The sequence below is a fragment of the Gymnoscopelus braueri genome (genome assembly GCF_963280865.1).
Source record: "Gymnoscopelus braueri genome assembly, chromosome: 16".
Lineage (NCBI taxonomy): Eukaryota > Metazoa > Chordata > Actinopteri > Myctophiformes > Myctophidae > Gymnoscopelus > Gymnoscopelus braueri.
The window spans coordinates 3,276,092-3,297,410 of NC_137616.1; the positions used below are offsets into that span (position 1 = coordinate 3,276,092).

Sequence of the window (21,319 nt, forward strand, 5' to 3'; positions counted from 1 at the left end):
GCCACGCACGTGAAGATTTGCCTGGGTGCGTATCCGCATAGAAATGCATTTGGCGAGAACGACTGTATAAAGCAGTGGTTCTCAAACTGTTTCATGCCAAGGACCCCTAAATGAATGTGTATTTGGTCATCTGAATAGATGACGTGCTAAGGAACCCAAACAAGATTTGTGGTGTTAAAAATGTCAAAAGTATTCAAACATGTTCAAAGAATGTCAAGATTTGTTCAAAATAGCTAATGCATATAGGGCCCCTGACCCCACTTTGAGAACCCATACATTAGACCACGGACCACCATAACTCTGAGAGTGTAGAAATGGAACCAAATGGACCCGTAAGGGTCCATTTGGTTCAATTTCTACACTCTCAGAGTTACAACCACATAAGGGTCCATTTGGTTCCTAACTATCCATCATTTATCTGGGGACCGCCTGGAACCCCCTCAAGGACCCCTGGGGGTCCCCGGAACTCACTTTGAGAACCATCAGTATAAAATGGGTGTGGGGAACCCTTTTTTTTGGTGGGTTGACTGATGGGCTCTGCGTGTTACTATACTTGTGGTGGCCAAATGTCCCCACATGTACAGTATAGTGTGAGGACACTTTTTCTGGTCTTCACCACATAAATGGTTCTTCTATGCTTCTTTATCTTTTAGCCCATTAACCCCTTAAGACCGGGAACGCATCTGTGTCATTTTAGATTTCTTTGGATATTAAAAAAATATCAGATATACAAGCTCATTGCGTGGCACGAGATAGATTTTTATCATGTGTTTTAAAGAGAACCTTTTTAACTCTGATCTGTGCTTCTGTGAAAATAGACCTTTGTATCAGTTGTTGAATGACAGGAACAGAAGCTGTGAAAAGATCCCTGCTGTGTGGTTACAGTTCTAAGGCCCAAATGAAGATAGATACATAAATGATTTAGAACAGGTTGGCATTCTAGAATATCGATTACACAACGTGTCGCGCTGCGATGCGTTGTGAGCTTGTAGATCGGCTATTTTCAGCATGCAACCAAAGTAAAATCAGCCATTACGACGCCATCAAGACCTGCCAAAATACATTTAAATCGACTAAATCAACTGTGGATTCAGTCGACTAAAATCTATGATGTTTAGTCAACTAAATCTAGACTAACAGTAAAACATTTCAGATGACTAAAATATGACTAAAGTTTTTTTAAATAAAGATTTGCTGTCAAAATCAACACTGGGCGGAAGGTGCTGCTCACTGATGGAGTATACTGAGCAGCTACCAGGAAGAGAGGCGGTGTAACTACCACCCGGCAGTGGATAAAGACCGGGCGGCCTTCTAGCCGTGTGTCCCCGCTAGCTGCGGAACAACAATGGGTGGACTTTTGGGCCCATGGGAGCAGCTACGGAGAGCGGAAGTGAAATGTTGTTTCCTCTGGTGGTCCAGCCTGGGACATGCTGCCCGCGGACTGGTTGTTGGAGGGGGTTTTCGACAACTTGGGATGCCCAGAAACGAGGCAGGAGGGCTGGCGGAGTGTTGTGCTGTCACGATTACTATGTTTACATTGACGATTAATTGTCATGCAAATATTTAACGGTTTGAGAATCTCTTAATGTGTAGTACTGTATGTGTACATGCGTGTGCATGTTTGCATCTGTGTACAGTGCATGACTGAATGATCGTAAGAATACAATATTATTGTAAGAATACAATATGATTCAGCTTCTCTCTCTCTCTCTCTCTCTCTCTCTCTCTCTCTCTCTCTCTCTCTCTCTCTCTCTCTCTCTCTCTCTCTCTCTCTCTCTCTCTCTCTCTCTCTCTCTCAGGGTCTGGATCAGGAAAGAGGAGTTCTGCACAAGATGAAGAAGTCTGTCAAATCCATTCACACATCAGGACTGGGTGAGTTGCACGCCCACAATTACCAGATATCCTGCGCAATATTTCCGAAATTCAAGGGCCACTCACAACCAAGCTTTATAACTATAATTATGTGAGCGTCCGTCCACACTGATGAAGGATAACGATCTGTAAACGATGGCACCAAACACGTCAGAGCCAGGGGTCATCAATGTGTTCATACACGGACAAATGTGTCCGTGGCAAAGACTTGGCCTGGTCCGTGGCAATGTTTTTTATTTTGTTTTTACACACCATTATAATGTTCTTATTTTTATCATAAGACCCAGTTACTGAATGTCAGTCTCCAGGTTTTCTTCAGAATATGTATGACACTGATGTACTATGACAGTATGTATGGCACATTAGGAGTCCAATAGGACAGTTGTTATCAAACAATTTTATTTTCAAGGACCCCCATAACTCTGAGAGTGTACAAATGGAACCAAATGGACCCTAACCATTTGTACACTCTCATAGAGTTACAGACCTGTAATGGTCATTGTGGGCTAACTCTCTATGTTTTTGTCTACTAATTTTGTATGTGAGTAGAGAGAGAGAGAGAGAGAGAGAGAGAGGGAGGGAGGTATCTCCGCCTCCATGTTGCTGAAAGACGCATGCAAGGGGATGTTATGGACAATCTGACTATGATTATTAATTACAAGCTGAAGCAGGCAAGATAGTTGTACCCTGAGTTAATGACAGCACAGTATCCTACCAGCTAGCGTTAGCTATTCATAATCATCTCCTCATCTCTGTTATAATAAGTAAGCCTCGCCGCACCATGTGATGTTTCCTCAGCATGAGGCGGCTTGATGTAAAAGTACACCTTCGGTGCACCAGACATGACACATTAAAACATGTATTTATATGACCCCGGGCCGCTGGCGTAGCTACGATGTAGCTAGGCCTGTCACAGTTATTACATAATCGTCTAATCGCAATTATTTGAGATAATCGCAATGGTTTTTGCATAATCGTCGTCAAATTTCACACATTTTGAAGAAAATTATACAATTATTAAATATGTCAATAATGTCTTTGTATATTTAAGTTATTTGTCATATCTGCCCCATGCGCAATTTTTTATTACGAAGCCTAAAAGGCCAAACAGAAATTCTATTTGGATTAATAGGTTCCAATGTTCAACGGCAAACACACAATTAAACCGTTAATCGCAATTATTTGAGTGACAATTAATCGTCAACTTAAAAATGTAATGGGCTCTATGCACAGCAGCCATATTGTGAAGACATTCACAGGTGTTGCCAATCAGGGGTGCCGATTTACAGTATGTCCGCGCTATTGGGTGCGCACTCGCGGCCAGCGCGCGTACAAGAAAATGTGCGTTTTTTCCCCGGGTTTGTTACCTTTTTTTAAATTCTTTTTTTTACTTTAATGCGGTTAATTTGGTACAAAAAATTTACTCCATGAAGTGCAGATGTCAGAGTTCTTTTCTTTTTTTGTGATGAGTTTGTGATGGGTGCTCGTCATTTCTCCTGGGTGCTTTAGCCCCGAGGCACCCACAGTATCGGCGCCCTTGTTGCCAATGATAGTAATGAAGGCTCTGATCCATTCTGGTCAAACAGAGTCAGGGTGCTGATATTATGCATGTTGGCTCACTGGAAACACTCTGCTACACCAGTGGGTCTCAAATTGGGGTTAAGGGACCCTCATGGTTCCTTGAGGGGGTTCCAAATGGCCTCTTACGGGTGTGTAACTCTGAGAGGGTACAAATGGAACCAAATGGACCCGTAAGGGTCCATTTGGTTCCATTTGTAAACTCAGAGTTATGGTGATCGTGGAAATTAAAGGGATATTTCACTTTCAAAAAAACTTTGGGTCATTTTATCATCTACTCAGGCTTTTGTGAGCACCCCAGACCGTTTTTAAGTTGCTTGATTCAGTATTTAGATATTAGATATTCATTTTATCAGACACGCCCCCTTCCTATGCAAACCCATTATAACTTCAAACTCAATTTTTAACATGTTAGATTCATCAAAAACACCCGTCCTTGGTTTTGGTGACTCACCCCGCCCTCCTAATACGTGAGGGGGCCGTGCTTTTTCCTTTATTTTTTATATTATTTTTGGAAAATGAAAAAAATTGAATACAATATTTGTTTTAAATTAAATACGTGAAAAAAGTTTGAGAACCACTGTGCTACACTAAATGGAACAGAGCATTCATTAGTATCATTGGTAACACCTGTGAAGGAAGTGATACTATGGCTGCTGTGCATAGAGCCTATCGTGACCTAGATGTAGCCTGACAGTGTGTCGCGGGTTCAAGTCCCGATCCCGACGGCCTTTGCTGCTGTCACTCCCCATCTCTCTCCATATCCTGTCAGCCTACTGTCCTATCCATAATAAAGGCATAAAAAGCCCCAAATAAATCTTAATTAAAAAAAAGTATTTATAACTAGAAAAAGTGCTCCTCGGAGCACAGGTCAGGTAGGTTATTGTGGGGCAGCAATGTTCGGAATTTGCCAATCAGGATGGAATATGAAAAATCGGACTGAACCATCTTGATCACTTGACTATAGAGATAATGGGTATACCGATTTGCATGATGTTTGGACAAAATTTGTAGGAGTAATATAAAAAGAAAAGTGTTGCAAAAATCGGCCTCCTGGTGGCGCTATAATAGGGCAATGCTAAAAGAGTGGCATTTGTTCTTCAATGTAGTGCGCATGTATGGGCAAAGTGTCACCGCAATGGGGAATGATTTGTGGCATTTTGTTCAAAACGGGCCACTCCTGCAAACTTTAGATGTCAATGTTAGCCAATCAGGATGGAATATGAAAAATTAAACAGATCCATCTTGATCACATGACTATAGAGATCATGTGTACCGCTTTGCGTGATTTTTTTATTAAATATCTTAAGGTATTTAGCGAGGTCTGTGGCAACGTGAAAAAAACTAAAAAACAACAATAAATCGCTGGCACTGGTGAGTACATTATGATATTAAACTCTGGCATGGAATGTGTTAGGGCATTAACGAATAGTGATTTATGGTATTCGAATTATTCGACCCAAAAGTATTCGAATAGTCGATTATTCGGTTTGATTATAATTTTTTTTTTTTTTTTTTTTTTTCAATTACATTGATGACTCGACTCAAGGAATGCGAGTTGACGTCACACCAGAGCTCACAGCTGCGTGTCTGCTCTAGAAAAGCCACTAAAAAAAATAAATTAAAAAAAAATCCTTTTTTTTTTCTTTTTTTTTTTCGAATAGTCGAATAGTGGTTTGATAGTCGAATAGTCGGTTTGATATTCGAATATTCGACTATTCTGTGAATGCCCTAGAATGTGTTAATATAAAAAAATGTGTTTTACATAAGTCGGCCTCCTGGTGGCGCTACGAAAGGCAAATGTAAAAAATGCAGGGCAGATGTTTTTCCTTGGCCTCTAGGGAGTGTGCGTGCAAAGTTTCACGCAGATCGGTGCAGTTATAGTTCAAAACGCAAATTGGCCTTTTATAGCGCCACCATGAGGCTGATTTGAAAAATCTATTGGCATTTATTCCTCGGCCTAGTGGGAATGTGCATGTGAAATCTCACGGAAATCGCCAGCTGCGTTCATGATTTGAGGCATTTTGTTGAAAACGGAGCAATCCTGCAAACTTTGGAAGCCAACCTTAGCCAATCAGGATAGAATATGGAAAATTGGACAGATCCGTGTTGATCACATAACTATAGAGATACTGTGTACTGATTTGCGTGATGTTTGGATACAATCTGTAGGAGTACTGTCAAAAAATTTGTTTTGCAAAAAGCAGCCTCCTGGTGGCGCTATAACAAGCCCATGTGAAAAATTGTTCTGGCATCCAGGGAGTGTGTCTGCACAGTTTCGCTGCGATCAAGCCAACGGTGCCAGAGATTAGCTGTACACCAAATGACAGAATGACGGACACATGGACACACGGACGGAGGGGGTAAAACATACTCTCGCCATGCCTTTCGGCCTGGCGGAGACAATAATATTAATAATAATATTAATAATAATAATGTGATTCATGTAGTAATGTGCAGCTGGATGAGTGAGAAGGGTGTGTGTTCTCTCTCACACACACACACACACACGCGCGCGGAGCATTCCTCTCATTCGTAGGCATGTCCCAGCATGCCTTGGGGCACTGCAGAGACACAGTAGTTGATGTTATAGTGTGAGTCAGTACTCAGCAGTGGTGGAAAGTAACTAAGTACATGTACTCAAGTACTGTATTGAAGTACAACTTCTAGGTAACTTTTATTTTTGCTTCATCTTAGAGAAGCACATTGTCTTTCTTACTCCACTACAATTATTTGAAAACTTTAGTTACTAGTTACTTTTCCGATTTGTATTATTAATACAAAACCCATATTCTGTACTTCAGCTATTGAGCTATTGAACTTGTAGATCTATTTTTTAAACAATTTCACACCTTTTTTTAAAACATCTTTGGAACGGAACAGTTAAGTGGCACTTTTGTACTTTTCCTCCAGTCAAATGTGAATACAGGACATTTACTTGGAACAGTAATGTTGTGAGTATTTCTACTCTGTGGTATTGATACCTTTACTTAAGTAAACCACCACTGACCAAATATCAGAGTACAAATATTGTACTTTTTTCCACTTTTACTTAGCGTGTCAGCGGCAGCAGGCAGCAGATGTATTGTTGCTGCTGTCAGCATCATGTGTCATTTTAAATGTCACATGACAGAGGGACACAGCACTGAGGGAGAAGTGAAACACACACACACACACACACACACACACACACACACACACACACACACACACACACACACACACACACACATTGTCCTGTGCTGCTGTCACACCCACTGGCCTGGTTAACCCATTCAAATCCGGGAAATTATCTGTGTCATTTTAAGATTTCTTTGGCTATTCAAAAATAGCAGATATACAAGCTCCTAGAGCGGCACCGAGTGCCGCGCTATGAGCTTGTAGATCTGCTATTTTTGAAAAATCTTGAAAATGTGTGAAAATCTTTCAATATATTTATTTTTAAAGCGATCATTTGTAACTGAAATCTTTGCTTCTGGGGGTCCCTGGAACAACATATTTTGAGATGGGGTTCCATTGCCAAATACATATTTAAAAATGTTTTCCAAATCATAACAATATGTTGCTATATCGGTGGTGCTCCAACTTTTCCATGTCACGGACCCCCAAAAGGATATGAATTTTGTTCCATGAATGTTGTGGGACCCCCAGAAGCACAGATCGGAGTTAAAAAATTTGGCTTTAAAACATATATATTCAAAGGTTTGCACAAATCTTCCCACGATTTTTCAAAACTATAGCAGACATACAAGCTCATACCGCGGCACTTGGTGCGTCAAAACAAAGTTGTAACAAAGTTTGAAATGCGGCGCATTGAATCCTGAAAAGTAACAGTTTTGAACATATGAGGTTTCCACCCGACAGAGACTATAATAGGCTCTATGCACAGCAGCCATATTGGAAAGAAATTGCGTCCTCTTCCTTACTTCCTTCATAGGTGTTACCATTGATACTAATGAAGGCTTTGTTCCATTTTAGCTCTGCTACACCAGTGGGTCTCAAAGTGTGGTCCAGGGACCCTCAGGGTTCCATGAGGGGGTTCCAAATGGTCCCTTGCGGGTGTGTAACTCTGAGACTGTGTAAATGGAACCAGATGGACCTTCAAGGGTTCATTTGGTTCCGTTTATACACTCTCAGAGTTATGATAGCCTGTATACACTTACTGTATACTCATACTGTATGTTGGTTTGAGAACCACTGTGCTCTAGATCAGTGGTTTTCAACCTTTTTCATGCCAGGGACCCCTAAATTGATAAACATTTGGCCGCGGACCCCCATTTGAAAATGTTTTGTGCCAGGGACCCCCAGAAGCAAAGGTATCAGTTAATTTTGGCCTTACAAAATATAAATATTCAAAGATATGCACACTTTTTCAAGGTTTTTCAAAAATACCAGATCTACAAGCTCATAGCGTGGCACTCGGTGAAGAGGCATCCCTACCGGAGTGTTCTCTCCATCATGCCTCTACTGTGTCTCTCTTAGCTTTCCTACTGTCTGTCAAATTATGGAAAAAGAACATGCAAATGAAGTGGATTAGTGGACAGTTTATCTCCTGCTCTGTCTAAAGCATGGTTGGTAGAAGGACCATTTATGAGGTATAATGTTTGTAGATATGAAATATCTACAGACATAAACCCTGTTTATGACCTTTAAATGACCATACCTTAGTTCTTAGTCCATGGGTCTTCATGGGTGGTTTCATGGATGGTTTACTCTAACCACTTGAACCCTAGAATCCCTATTCTGAGGAGAACTTTAGCCGAAAATAGCAGTTGTGAGCTTGTAGATCGGCTATTTTCGGCAAAGAGGTTTGGTGTAGAGGGGAAAAAAGAGCAGACCAAGAACAGAGCCAACCGTTATGTTTATTGAGGGTTAAAGGTCTGAAAATATGCATCATCGTAAATCCAACATATTTGTAGATTTGAGCTAAAAAAGCATTATTTTACAATGTGGCTATTCAAAAATAGCAGATATACAAGCTCATAGCGCGGCACAGAGTGCAACGCTACGAGCTTGTAGATCTGCTATTTATTTATGTATTTTTAAATGTGTGCAAATCTGTAATATTATTTTATTATATTATGTCACAAGCTCTTGTTAATATTTGTTACCCCACCATAGGAGGGGGGGTCAGAAGGGCCTGCATGACCCCCCCCACTATAGACCAATTATTTGTTTACTAACATTGAGACTGGACGCACAGGTGATTGTTTCATGCAATCAATTCCCAACCTGTTGTTTCGGGGTGCGCTGGTTTCAGCACACCCCAACCCCCTCTTGTGTGTTGGCTAGTGAGGCGCGTCCTAGCGAGACCTGATAGCATGGGTTTCATTGCGTGCATACTGGTTGCGCATATACTGGTTCTTATCAGTGTGACGTTGTCTGTTAAGGGGTCTATTGGGAGGACACTATTGCGATCAACAGGTCTATTTATTTGTTTATTTTTCCCGACCGGCGCTGGTCTAGCAACCCACCGTTGTTGTGTGTTGGCTGCATGCAGTGGTGTAAAGTAACTAAGTACTGTACTTAAGTACAATTTTGAGGTACTTTTACTTTACCGGAGCATTTCCAATTGTCTATACTTTTACTTCTACTCCACTTCATCTCAAAGGCAAATATTGTACTTTTACTCCACTACAATTATTTGAAAACTTTAGTTACTAGTTACTTTTCAGATATAAATGATTACATTATGAAACACACATTAACCACTTGAGCCCTATTTTATAACTAGGCTATTTGAAAATAGCCGATCTACAAGCTCACAACGCGTCGCATAGCGACGCGTTGTGAGCTTGTAGATCTGCTATTTATTGTATTTCTACATTGCAGTATTGATACTTTTACTTAAGTAAAACATTTGACAACTTTTTCCACCACTGGCTGCATGCTTGCCTCTCGTCGCTATGACCGTTCTGTTACTGGCTAGTGGCTACGTGCAGTTGCTCTCGATCAACTAGGTGCCAGACAAGCTAATAACACATGTATGCTAGCTGTGGCTGTGAAAGAAGTAGATGCCCGCGGTGCTCGAGCTGCTAGAATCAAGTGCTGCTCTGATAGACTGACTGACCAGGGATCAGATTACTGCAGGCAATATATGGGGGAACAAAGTTGTTCCCCCAGTTAAAGTGAGAGCCGAGAGCGCACGCTTCAAGCACATCAAACTATACCTCTGTGGAATCAAAGTGGACCTTGTGATCATGGATCCGATTCCTTATTAACCCATTCATACCGGGAACACATCTGTGTAACCACTTTATCCATATTTCATACTTTGGCTGTACACAAAATACCAGATATGCAAGCTCATGAGTGCCGCGCTATGAGCTTGTAGATCTGCTATTAATCTTGAAAATGTGTGCACGTCTTTGAATATATATATATTTTTTAACTCAAATCTTTGCTTCATGGGGGTCCCTGGAGCTAAATATTTTGAGATGGGGGGGGGTCCGCGGCCAAATACATGACATGAAAAAGTTTGAGAACCACTGATATAGAGACATACGTTTTTCAAAAACCTGTTAAGATTTAGAAGACATTTGTATCCCCAGAAGCAAAGATTTGAGTTACAAATGCTTGCTTTGAAAATATATATACATTATATTAAAGATTTGCACACATTTTCAGGATTTTTCAAAAATAGCAGATCTACAGGCTAGATCTGCTATTTTTGAATAGCCAAAGAAATCTAGAAATGCTTTCCCGGTCTAAATGGGTTAATCGAGGTGAAAACGTGCACTTTAATGTCATTGTCAATGTCTCTTATTGTAGGCTGCTCCAGCATGGAGTATAGCTGACATCTCGCCGACTGTGTTAGAACAGCATTCTAGGTTTTGTCGGGTCCATAAAATAATGGGTGCCGTCCGGGTGCGCCTTTCTTTTTTCTTTTATTTATGTCGGCTCCACTCGGCATATACAGTATCTTAGATTTAGCTTTTGATCGGTTTCCTTCCTATGTTTTGTTTAAGTTCCTGAAAACTATGAATGATGGAGCTTGCGCCAAAAAAAATCCCCCACTTTTTTTTTTACACCTGTGACGTGACAATACAGTTGACTGTGCTGGTTGTGTGTGTCTGCAGCTCACGTGGAACACGAGGAGCAGTTCGTCTCGGCCATGGAGAAGTTCGGAGAGGTCTGTAAGGACGCCCCCGAGGTCGGCACGACCTTCCTCAAGTTCGCCGTCTTCACCAAAGAACTGGCGGCGCTCTTCAAAAACCTGGTGAGGATAATAATAATAATAATAATGCATACGATTCATATAGCGCTTTTCTAGATACTCAAAGTCGCTTTACAGAGCAGATATAAAAACATGTATTAGAAAGAACTAGTTGAAAAGGTTATGACTATAAAAGAAAGGTAAACCAAACAGAAGGGAGGGGTGGGGGGTGGGGTTTTATGTAGGGAAAGCGAGTCTGAAAAGGTGGGTTTTGAGTGTGGTGTATGTTGAGGGTGGGGGCAGCTCTGATGTGAGCTGGGAGTGAGTTCCACAGTGAGGGGGCGGCCGCCGAGAAGGCAAATGCAACCATTGTACACTCTCAGAGTTACAGACCTGTAAGGGTCCATTGGGAACCCCCTCAATGAACCTGCTTTAGATGGACCTTGATGATTTGTAATTCAAATTTGGGGTAAATTGAACCTCAAATCATGATTTTAGCCTTTTTGTTGTTTGTTTTGCAAAACGGGGTCTACCGCAAACTTCGGAATCCAGTTGTAGCCAATCGGAATGGAATCAGAAAAATGTGACTGGTGCATCTGGATTACACGTTTCCAGAGATAATGTGTACTGATTTGTGTGAGGTTTGGGCAAAATCTGTGGAAGTATGATGGCAAAGACTTTGTCTAGTCAGGCGTAAATGGGCATTGCCTTTATGGGGAGTTGTGTTATGGTCCAAGGAAATTGTTTTTTCTTACGTACGACCCACAGTTGAAGAGGCCAAAACATGAAGCACCACCATGAGGCCGATTTGAAATATTTAGGGGCAGAGGTTCTTCTGGAGTCAAAGTTTCATGCTGATCGGTCCAATGGTGCCCGAGCTTAGCTGTTTACACACACAGACTCACTGACGTGAAAACATAATCCCCCCCCCGGCTGTTCTGGCCATAATAAAAGAGTCAACTTCTGTCATCTGCGGTCAACATTTGCCTCAGAATAGGAAGGCTAGGGCGGGTGGTTCTCAAAGTGGGGTCCGGGGGTCCTTGAGGGGCTTCCAGGGGCTCCCCAGCAAAATGAGGAACAGTTTAAACACTTTAGCCCTATTGTATGCTTTGACCATTTGAACATAGCCGATCTGTACATGTTCGAAACGTGTCGCATCGCAATGCGTTGTGAGCTTAATACTGTAGATCGCCTCTTTTTCGAAAGATTTCAAAACATCTAATTTTCTTTTTTTAAGATTTGGATTCATTTTGAAAATACAATTCGGTAGCACTTGCTATTTAACCCAAAATTAATTCTTATAGTAATAATCCATAATCAATTGATAATACTTTATTGTCACTGCTATAATGCATTATACACTTACTTATAAGGCCTTGTAATCTGATCATAATCCTTTTTAATCATATTTATAAGAGCTTATAAATAATCATAATGCTTTATAACCATAACACATTATAAAGCTTATTATAATGACTTAAGTTTAAGTATAAATGCATTGTATTATGCTTATAACACGCGATGATTACAGTTATAAATATTCATAACAACGTATAATGCAATCATAACACATTATACAGCATGTTATTATGACTTAATAATGTCAAGTATTATAATACTTCATAATTGCTACCTACAATTCTCCCCTTATGGGCATCCCTGGCATACAATCTTTTCATGTGGGGGTCCGCGTCCATATAGATATCGATTGGGGGTCTCCTTGACATGAAAATGTTTAATAAATGAAGCATAGCGTTAGTTCATGCAGGACACGGAAGTCTTGCACGCCTCAGCTGTCAGTCAGCTGATGTGAACATCAGCTTTCTATTGCCATTCACAGCTCTGCTGGTCATTACGTCACACGTTCATACTCCAATCACAGCTCACGCATTAGCAAAGAGGTTCCTTTAAATACGGCTTCATATTCACTAGTCTTTGCTGGTCTTGCTGCCTGATTCATTTCTGCCTCCTCCACCCCGGCCTCCACCTTTTGATCAGAGTCTGGCATAGGCTCAAATACTTGTGATTATCATTTATATCTGCTAATTCAAACTAAAATGTCAATGTATTACTTATTGTTTGATATTGTATCCCTATGGGGGTTTTGCTTAACATTCCCTGATTTCTCTTAGCATGCTGCTTGGACAAAATTCAGGGAATATCTCCAAGAGCGGAGCCTTTAACGCCAAGCTTAACTGTATTCCATTTGTTGCAATACATGGTTAAATCTACTTGAGTGAGTGTTCCTGACTGAACCACTGAAGCTAGGGTCCATGTGGTGAGATGACACCTCCTGGTGGACGTGTGTGGTAACGGTGTGTGTTGTGTTGTGTGTTGAGCAGCTCCAGAACATGAACAACATCATCACGTTTCCTCTGGACAGCCTGCTGAAGGGAGACCTGAAGGGAGTGAAGGGGGTTTGTACACACACACACACACACACACACACACACACACACACACACACACACACACACACACACACACACACACACACACACACACACACACACACACACACACACACACACACACACTCGGTTCAACGCTATTACAGCATCTTAGGTGTTACTTTGTCTACTACATGAATGTCGAACAGCATTCAGTGGACAGACGGAGAAATCCACTGTCTCCTAGCACTTTGGGGGGGATGCCTCTGTACAAGCAAAAGGAACAAGGCAATATATATAGACGAATCTGCACAGACGCGCTGCCTGTAGCTGCCTGTAGGCGGCCATTGCTGCGGTGTCGCGGTGCGGAGCGTTGACACTGCAGCTATGGCTGCCTACAGGCAGCGCGTCTGTGGATTCGTCTATATGAAGACATATCTTGCGGCATGGCAGAAAATGTAGTGCAGTGTCAGTGTCAGAGGAAAATAAAGAATTTTAAGAACACACATAAAGAGATAAAAGTCATGACGCCTACGTCGTTACTTTTTCCCCCGTAAAATGAACGCCCTGCTTGATCATCGTCCTACAGTGTCACACAAAGGATGGGTTAAAATTGAATTATGTGTCACATCATACACAGGTGTGTAATGCAGTGTGTGACATTCTTTTTTTCTTTTTTCTCTGTGCGTGTTCCATCCATTTTAACCCATTAAGACCTGAGGCCGATTCTAAAAATGTTTTCTAAATCCAAAAAGTTATTTGAAAAAAATTATAAAAAATGTTTTTTCACGATTTTTCAAAAATAGCAGATCTACAAGCTCATAGTAGTCGGTGCCGCGCTATGAGCTTGTATATCTGCTATTTTTGAATAGCCAAAGAAATCTAAAATGACACTGACGCGCATCCACGGTCTTAATGGGTTAATGAAACCTTGTAGCGCATTATTTCATCTTTATTTTTGTATAAAGAGTGTTTGTGCAAAAAGTAACGGTGTCATGAGATTGTAGATCTGCTATTTTTGAAAACATTTGAAAGTGAAAGTGGTTAAAGCTGCACTCTGTAATTTTCCTCTTCCACCCCGGATTTGAACCTGGTTTCCTGCTTAAGTAGTGGATTTATTTTTATTTTTTACCATTGAGCTAATAGAGCCTGCCTGCTTGCTCAGGGGATACATTGGATCTTGACCGTCAGGGTGAAAATTTGTGTCAGATCCTGTGTCTAGGTGAGACATGACCTTTGACACGATCTAAGTGTCTCAATAGAAGAGCAGGGAGACAAAATACAACCACCCCAATTATATAAGTTATATTGTATTAACATACTGTACCATACAGATTTACTAGTTATATTGTAGTAACATACTCTACCATACAGATTGGACAAAATTACATTTTATTCATTGAAAAAAGTTACATATTCTACAAATGCCTTCTAGGGCCCCCCCCCCCCAATCTGAAAAATGTTTTGTGCCAGGGACCCCCAGAAGATAAGATTTGTGTTAAAATTCAACATTATTCAACGTTTTTCAAAACACTTTCAAGATTTTTCAAAACTTAAAAAAAAAATGTATGTGTGTTTTCTGTCTGACAGGACCTGAAGAAGGCCTTTGATAAATCCTGGAAGGACTACGAGACTAAGCTGTAAGACACTTTTATGGTTGATTCGGATCTTTCAACTCGCATGTGCGTTTTAAAGGTGCTTTCATTCAATCCGGGAACGCATATTGTGTCATTTTAGATTTTTAGCCATTATTTTACACTTTGGGCTATTCAAAAATAGCAGATATACAAGCTCGTAGCGCGGCACCGAGTGCCACGCTACGAGCTTGTAGATCTGCTTTTTTTTTTTTTTATTGTGAAAATGTGTGCAAACCTTTGAATATGTTTTTAAAGCAATTTCTTTTTCATTCAAATCTTTGCTTCTGGGGATTCTACAAATGTCTTCTAAATCCTAACAGTTTTTTTTTATTTTTTTTAACTTGCTATAATCAGTGGTTCTCAAACTTTTTCATGTCAAGGACCCCCAAAATGATATGTATTTGTCCGCGGACCCCCATCTGAAATTATTTTGTTCCAGGGACCCCGAGAAGCAAAGATTTGAGTTAAAAATGAATATATATATATGTTTTCAAAGAGACTTTTCAAAAATAGCAGATCTACAAGCTCATAGATGACCTTGTAGATCTGCTATTTTTGAATAGCCAAACAAATCTAAAATGACACAGATGCTTTCCTGGATTGAATGGGTTAAGTGATCGTTTGGGGTGGGGGGGGGGGTGGGGGGGGGGGGGGAACAAAACGTTCTTTTTTTTCCTCTTCCTTTTTTTTTTCTTCTATATTCTCATAGTAATCATTGCTATGGAGCAGCAGCAGCAGCGGTTCCCAGCCTTTTCTGGAGCAGGGCCCACTTGACAATCTTGAAAGCGTTCGTGACCCAGCCGAACGCAGCTGAATGACCGCCGCGTTAAGTGACATACATGCTAGACGTCGGGGTTGAGGAACGGTCGTACGTTCTTTATTCCTCCCACTAAATAGTCTGATTGTGTTTTCTTATGTTGAATCCAGGCGAATAGGTCTATATGCCTATTCATCCACTAGATGGCAGTTGCGAGATTATGCAGCTCCCCCACAATGCAACGTATCTCTCCGTTTTAATTATTTTTAAGGCACTTAATTGTTTGGCACCTTCCTACCTTTCGGATTGCCTGCCCAAATGTGTTCCAACCCGTCTCCTTAGGTCATCTAGTGCTAGCCTCCTCGAGGTGCCAAAAGTGATTTATAAAAAACGTGGCGAAGCAGCGTTCTGCTTTTATGGGCCAACGGCTTGGAACAAGCTCCCATTACATATAAGACGGGCAACGACCATAGATAGCAAGCAAGCTCAAGACCCACTTTTTTCCTCTCGCTTTTAGTTGTTCCCTGTAAATGTTAAGTAGTTACAGTATATCTTTCAAGAGTCTGTGTGGTTGAGTACCTAAATAGGTGACAGGTAGTCTGAGTGGTTCTGGTGATGTTTTCTTCTTGCTGTTTTCTTGTATTGTTTTAATTTTGATCTTGCCTCCTTTTGATCATGTTTTTAATCTTGTTTAATATTGTGTTATTTAAATTTTTGTGATCTCTTTTTTCTTTATGTATAGCACTTTGGGCTGCATTTGATGTCATGAAAGGTGCTATACAAAGTAATAGTGTAATTTTTACTGACCTTTGAAAAATCATGGAATATTATCTGTGATCACCGTCCTCACGGAGATCGCCTCATTACACGCTCATTACACGCACAGGGATAAAAATGTATCCGGTCGCGGTAATCCATGGCATAGCTGTGGCCGGTAGAATGTGACTTGTTTTTGCCATAAAGCAAGAGGAACGGAGATATAGCCATTTTCCAACAGGACATAAACAGGAAGTAAACGAGAGGTCGTTCTAAACAATTACGTCTGTCGTCACCGGGCAGTGAAAGCATCATTCATAGGGTGGCGAACAGCGCCATCTGGTGGACAACCACTGAAAACACAAATCTCGTCATTCTCGTCAGTGGTAGGCTGCGCCTTGGCAAAATCCAGGCATGCTGACTCCAGGCACGGAAAGATTTAAGATCGTAAGAGGGAGAGTATTATAATAACCATGATCAAAGTATGGAAAGAGTGTGTCGGTGAAAGTGTGTGTGATGGTGTGTAGGAGTCTGTTGGTATTAGGATCAGAGAAGGACAGCTCTCCTCTGTTCCAGTCCAGTTCGACTCTGATTATCCAGGGTTTCCGCCTCATTGAGCGAACAGTGATTGACTGTAGTGCGGCGCATGCTGTGTATTTACCATCATATAACTGTATACACCACAATTGACCCCCTATCATTCCCTTCCTCTGGAAAGACTTTTCTAGCACACCTATGCCCCATTGTGTATTGTCTCCAACCTCAACATCCCAGCTATGAATCCCTGAGTTAAAGCCCAAGGAACCCAGGACTCTGTGCCACTGGTTAAACCTCTCTGGGTTGCGAGGAAGCTGCTGTTCTTCTTCCCCAGGTCTCACACTGGTCAGATCATTAGACAGGATCAGTCTCGAGTGGGCAGTGTTGGGGTCCAGAATCACAGGAGTGTAGGAGACAATGTCCCTCATCTTGTCCCAGACTCTGAAGGTCAGGTTGCCCAGGTGTTTGACCTCATCTATCAGAGCTCCTGAGACCAACTTTGGGTCTTGCAGTGTGAACTGGAGTCTTTCCACTGTGTTCTTGTGGCTCTGCGTGATGCGTTCAAATAGCAGATGTACAAACTCGCAGCGCGGCACGAAGTGACGCGCTGTGAGCTTGTAGATCTGCTATTTTTAAATAGCCACGGTAACAGATTTTGCTGGGGACCACCTGGAACCCCTCCAACCCCTGGGGGTCCCCGGACCCCACTTTGAGAACCAATTGGTCTAGATTCACCGATCCGACTGCTATGCCCATAGTAAGTAAGCAAGTAAATGTTATTTGCATAGCACTTTTCACAGAGAGAACTCACAAAGTGCTTTACATACAACAGAAATAAAAATGTCAAGAAACATTCAAATGATTAGAAACAACAAAAACACAAACTGTACATTATGCATCTCAGGAAAAAACAAAACGGCAGACACCTTTCACACCCGGAGGAGAAGCTCAATGACATTCCCCAAATGCTTGTTGAAACTGTAGTGTTTTTAGGTGTTTTTTTAAAGATATCCACAGACGCTGCAGCTCTCAGGCCAAGGAAGGGCATTCCAGAGTCTGGGCGCTACAGACTGAAAGGCTCTGTCACCTTTGGTGATTTAACCTGGTACGAGGAATGACCAATAGACCCTGGTCAGCTGACCTCAGGGTCCTGCTGAGCACATTATGATTCTAGCAGGTCAGTGAGATATTCAGGTGCTTGGCCATGAAGAGCTCTAAAAGTGAGCACCAGGACCTTGAACTGAACCCTCAAAATAACAGGAAGCCAACCAGAAGTGGAGTATTGTGACACCCTCTGCTGGACCCATAGTAGTTGGCAGTCTTACAGCAGCATTTTGAATTAATTGGAGGCGGTCTGTGGACCTTTTTATTGAGGCAGGTGAAAACCGAATTGCAGTAATCAAGGCGAGAAGAAACAAAGACATGGATAATCATTTCTATGTCAGAATGTAAAACAATCGATATATGGGCATGCCCATGTATTGGAACGACGGACTTTGAACTCGGCGTGCGTATTGGCGAGGACCACAGGGCGTGATGCGCCAAGCGGCAAGCTGGTCGGATCAGCGGATCTCCAAATAATATTGATTGACCTGCAAAGTGTCATCAACATAACATCATAGACAGGCCTAGACTCCATATTTAGGCATGCCTTGAACAGAACTTCATATATGGGCATAAAAGGGACTCCGACAGACAGACGGGTGCAACAGGCACTCTGACAACGAGTACAACGGGTATTTCTTAACCGGGCGAGGAATGAGTTATTTTCCAACTTACATCGCTCTCGACTTGTATCGTTCCCGAATAGGACGTTGCCCAACGGCCACCGCTCTAGTATCTATAAATTCTCTGTCTTGGGTTACACAATACACATTGTGGAAACTTGCAAAACTCTCACGGTCCACTAGTGGGCCCCGGGCCACTAGGTTGAGAACCACTGTCCTTTGGCGCGACTTAGGCTATAGACCGCCGAAGTCTGACGTCATTTACACATCCTTTGTTTGTCTACCTGGTTTGCAGTTTTCCACCCCCGTTCTGAATCCCATAGACGTATTGAATATCGCGTCAAATAAGAACTGTGTTCCAAAAATAAACACATGACCCCGGCGGGTTGACTCTTATGGATATGAAGCATCAACTGACGGTGAGAAAACGCTAATGTTACTTCCGCCGAATTAGTTACATTTTCGCCAGAAACAGACTGTATCAAATATAAGTGACTGACTATCATAAACGATACAGAACCTCCTCCCTGACAATAATGCCGACACGCAGTGTTTATTTTTGGACCACAATTCTTATATGAGACGATTCTAAGATGACCCAATGTTATTCTCCATAGAGAAATTACTTCCGCAAACCTGGGGATGAACGAGTGACGTCAGGACTTCGGTGCTCTATAGGGTTCATGTGAATAAACATCCTCTAATTTCGACAGAGGAGTTTTTGTTTTGTTAACTCTTTGGTGTTTTCTGTGCCCTTCGCGACGGAGCAGGGCGAAGATCGAGAAGGAGAAGAAGGAGCACGCCAAGCAGCACGGGATGATCCGCACAGAGTTCAGCGGAGGAGAGATCGCCGAGGAGATGGAGAAGGAGAGGAGGATGTTTCAGCTGCAGATGTGTGAGGTGGGTCTCCTCTACCAGTGGTCAGGGTTTCATTACTACTGGAGGTGTGCACCGGCACTGGCCTCACGATGGGCTCTATGCATACATAGCAGACTAAAACTATCACGAACAATGTTGGTCGAATGTTGTTTTTTCACTGATGAAAACTAAATAAAAACAAAGCTTTGATGACTAAAACTAAATATATTGACAATTCTGTCAACAATAAAGCCATAGTCTTAAAGGGAGGGAAGTTAGGGAGGGACTAGTGCAGAAGAGATCCAGTAGAACTAAAAGACGAGTCATGTTATGTTTGGTTGCGCTCTGAAAATAGCAGATCTACAAGCTCACAACTAGTGAGCTTGTAGCTTCTGAGCTTGTAGATTTGCAAAATATTTTTTTGTCGAGAAGATCAACTGTGATATTTAGTCGACCAAAACTAGACAAAAAATATGACTAAAACTAAATCAAAATTTGCTGTCCCAATTAACACTGGTTTCAAGCACACACCCGCCTGCAACAAGAGCTGGCTTGTGGTCAGCTTTCCTGCTGAACGCCTGCCGCTTTACTTGCGCAGCGGTTGTTCATCAGGTATTCCCACTGATCCAAGCGAGAGCGCAGGCGTTGTGTCGCTTCCCATCTGAAAAGCCCTTTAACAATTCGATTGGATTCAGTTCTACGATGTATTTAGATCTCACTTTTCTGTATTACTTCACAAGATGGCCCATTTTTCATCAGTTAATGCAAGCAGTCAGATACATATTGAACTACTTTTTTTTTCATTTTAGAAACTGTGGTCAGTATGTATAATCACTCTCCTTGACCTACCTGTTAATCGATTATGTCGCTGCATCGATGCAGAATTGTGCATGGCTGAATCACGATGCGTTGTAGAATCGATTATTCCACACCTCTAGTTATTGTAGCTAACTAAAACTAATGAGATAACGGAAACTAGAATTGAGAAAAAGTTTTAGTTAAAGTCAGGGGATACATTTAATTGTATCCGGTCAAAACTTGTGTCAGATCCCGTGTCTAGGTGGGACCTTTGACACGTAAATGTCTCAATATAAGAGCAAGGAAACAAAATACAACCACCCCAATTGTATAAGTTATATTGTATTACTCTACCATACAGATTGGACAAAATTACATTAAAAACTGAAATTAAAATATTGCATAGTACATTTAATTCAAATGGAGGGAAAGAATGAATAATACTGTGAAATTACCGTGGTTGAATGGTAGATACTAGATAGATTGATTTGGTAGTTAGATACTGTTATGTGCTGTGAAATGTCATATACCGTTACATCCCTGGTCAGTGTTTCATGGTGGATGTGTGGTGTGCACCCTCTCTCTCTCCAGTATCTTCTGAAGGTGAATGAGATCAAAGTGAAGAAAGGAGTGGACTTCCTCCAGAACCTCATCAAGTATTTCCACGCTCAGTGCAAGTAGGTACAAAGTCTCTTATTTTACTATTCTCTGCTACTAGACGTATAAATCACCTGCTGCTGTTCTTAAAACCATTACCATACCATATGGTACCACCTTACCATAATTATTGATGAAATGTTACTAGTGAATTCAAAAGCATGTCTTTATAGAATTAACCTCTCCTCTCTTCTCTTCTCTTCTCTTCTCTTCTCTTCTCTTCTCTTCTCTTCTCTTCTCTTCTCTTCTCTTCTCTTCTCTTCTCTTCTCTTCTCTTCTCTTCTCTTCTCTTCTCTTCTCTTCTCCTCTCCTCTCCTCAGTTTCTTCCAGGATGGTTTGAACACCGTGGAGACGATGAAACCTTCTATAGAGAAACTGGCAGCAGACCTGACTGGAGTAAGAAGACACCTTTCTTTCCTTTCATTCCATGTATAAGTGGCTGTATCCACAGAAAGTGCGTGTTTTTTGTTGCCAGTGGCTTTCTACCATAGAAAAGGCAATGCAACGCGTTGTGAGCTTGTAGATCTGCTATTTCCGCTATATTTCAATGTTTGAAATCATTTCAATAGGCCTATGTAAGCGATTATGACGATTAT

General features: G+C 41.5%; 1 protein-coding gene across 1 annotated transcript in view; it reads left to right on the forward strand.

Moving 5' to 3' along the window:
- LOC308103686 (arf-GAP with SH3 domain, ANK repeat and PH domain-containing protein 2-like) overlaps window positions 1–21,319 on the forward strand; it is a 52,465-nt gene that overhangs the window by 7,092 nt on the left and 24,054 nt on the right. The window contains exons 2-8 of the mRNA XM_080453808.1: window positions 1,800–1,872; window positions 10,530–10,669; window positions 12,949–13,023; window positions 14,587–14,636; window positions 19,181–19,310; window positions 20,658–20,743; window positions 21,044–21,119. Coding sequence (XP_080309934.1) covers window positions 1,800–1,872; window positions 10,530–10,669; window positions 12,949–13,023; window positions 14,587–14,636; window positions 19,181–19,310; window positions 20,658–20,743; window positions 21,044–21,119 — 630 coding nt within the window. The remainder of the gene's footprint in view (window positions 1–1,799; window positions 1,873–10,529; window positions 10,670–12,948; window positions 13,024–14,586; window positions 14,637–19,180; window positions 19,311–20,657; window positions 20,744–21,043; window positions 21,120–21,319) is intronic.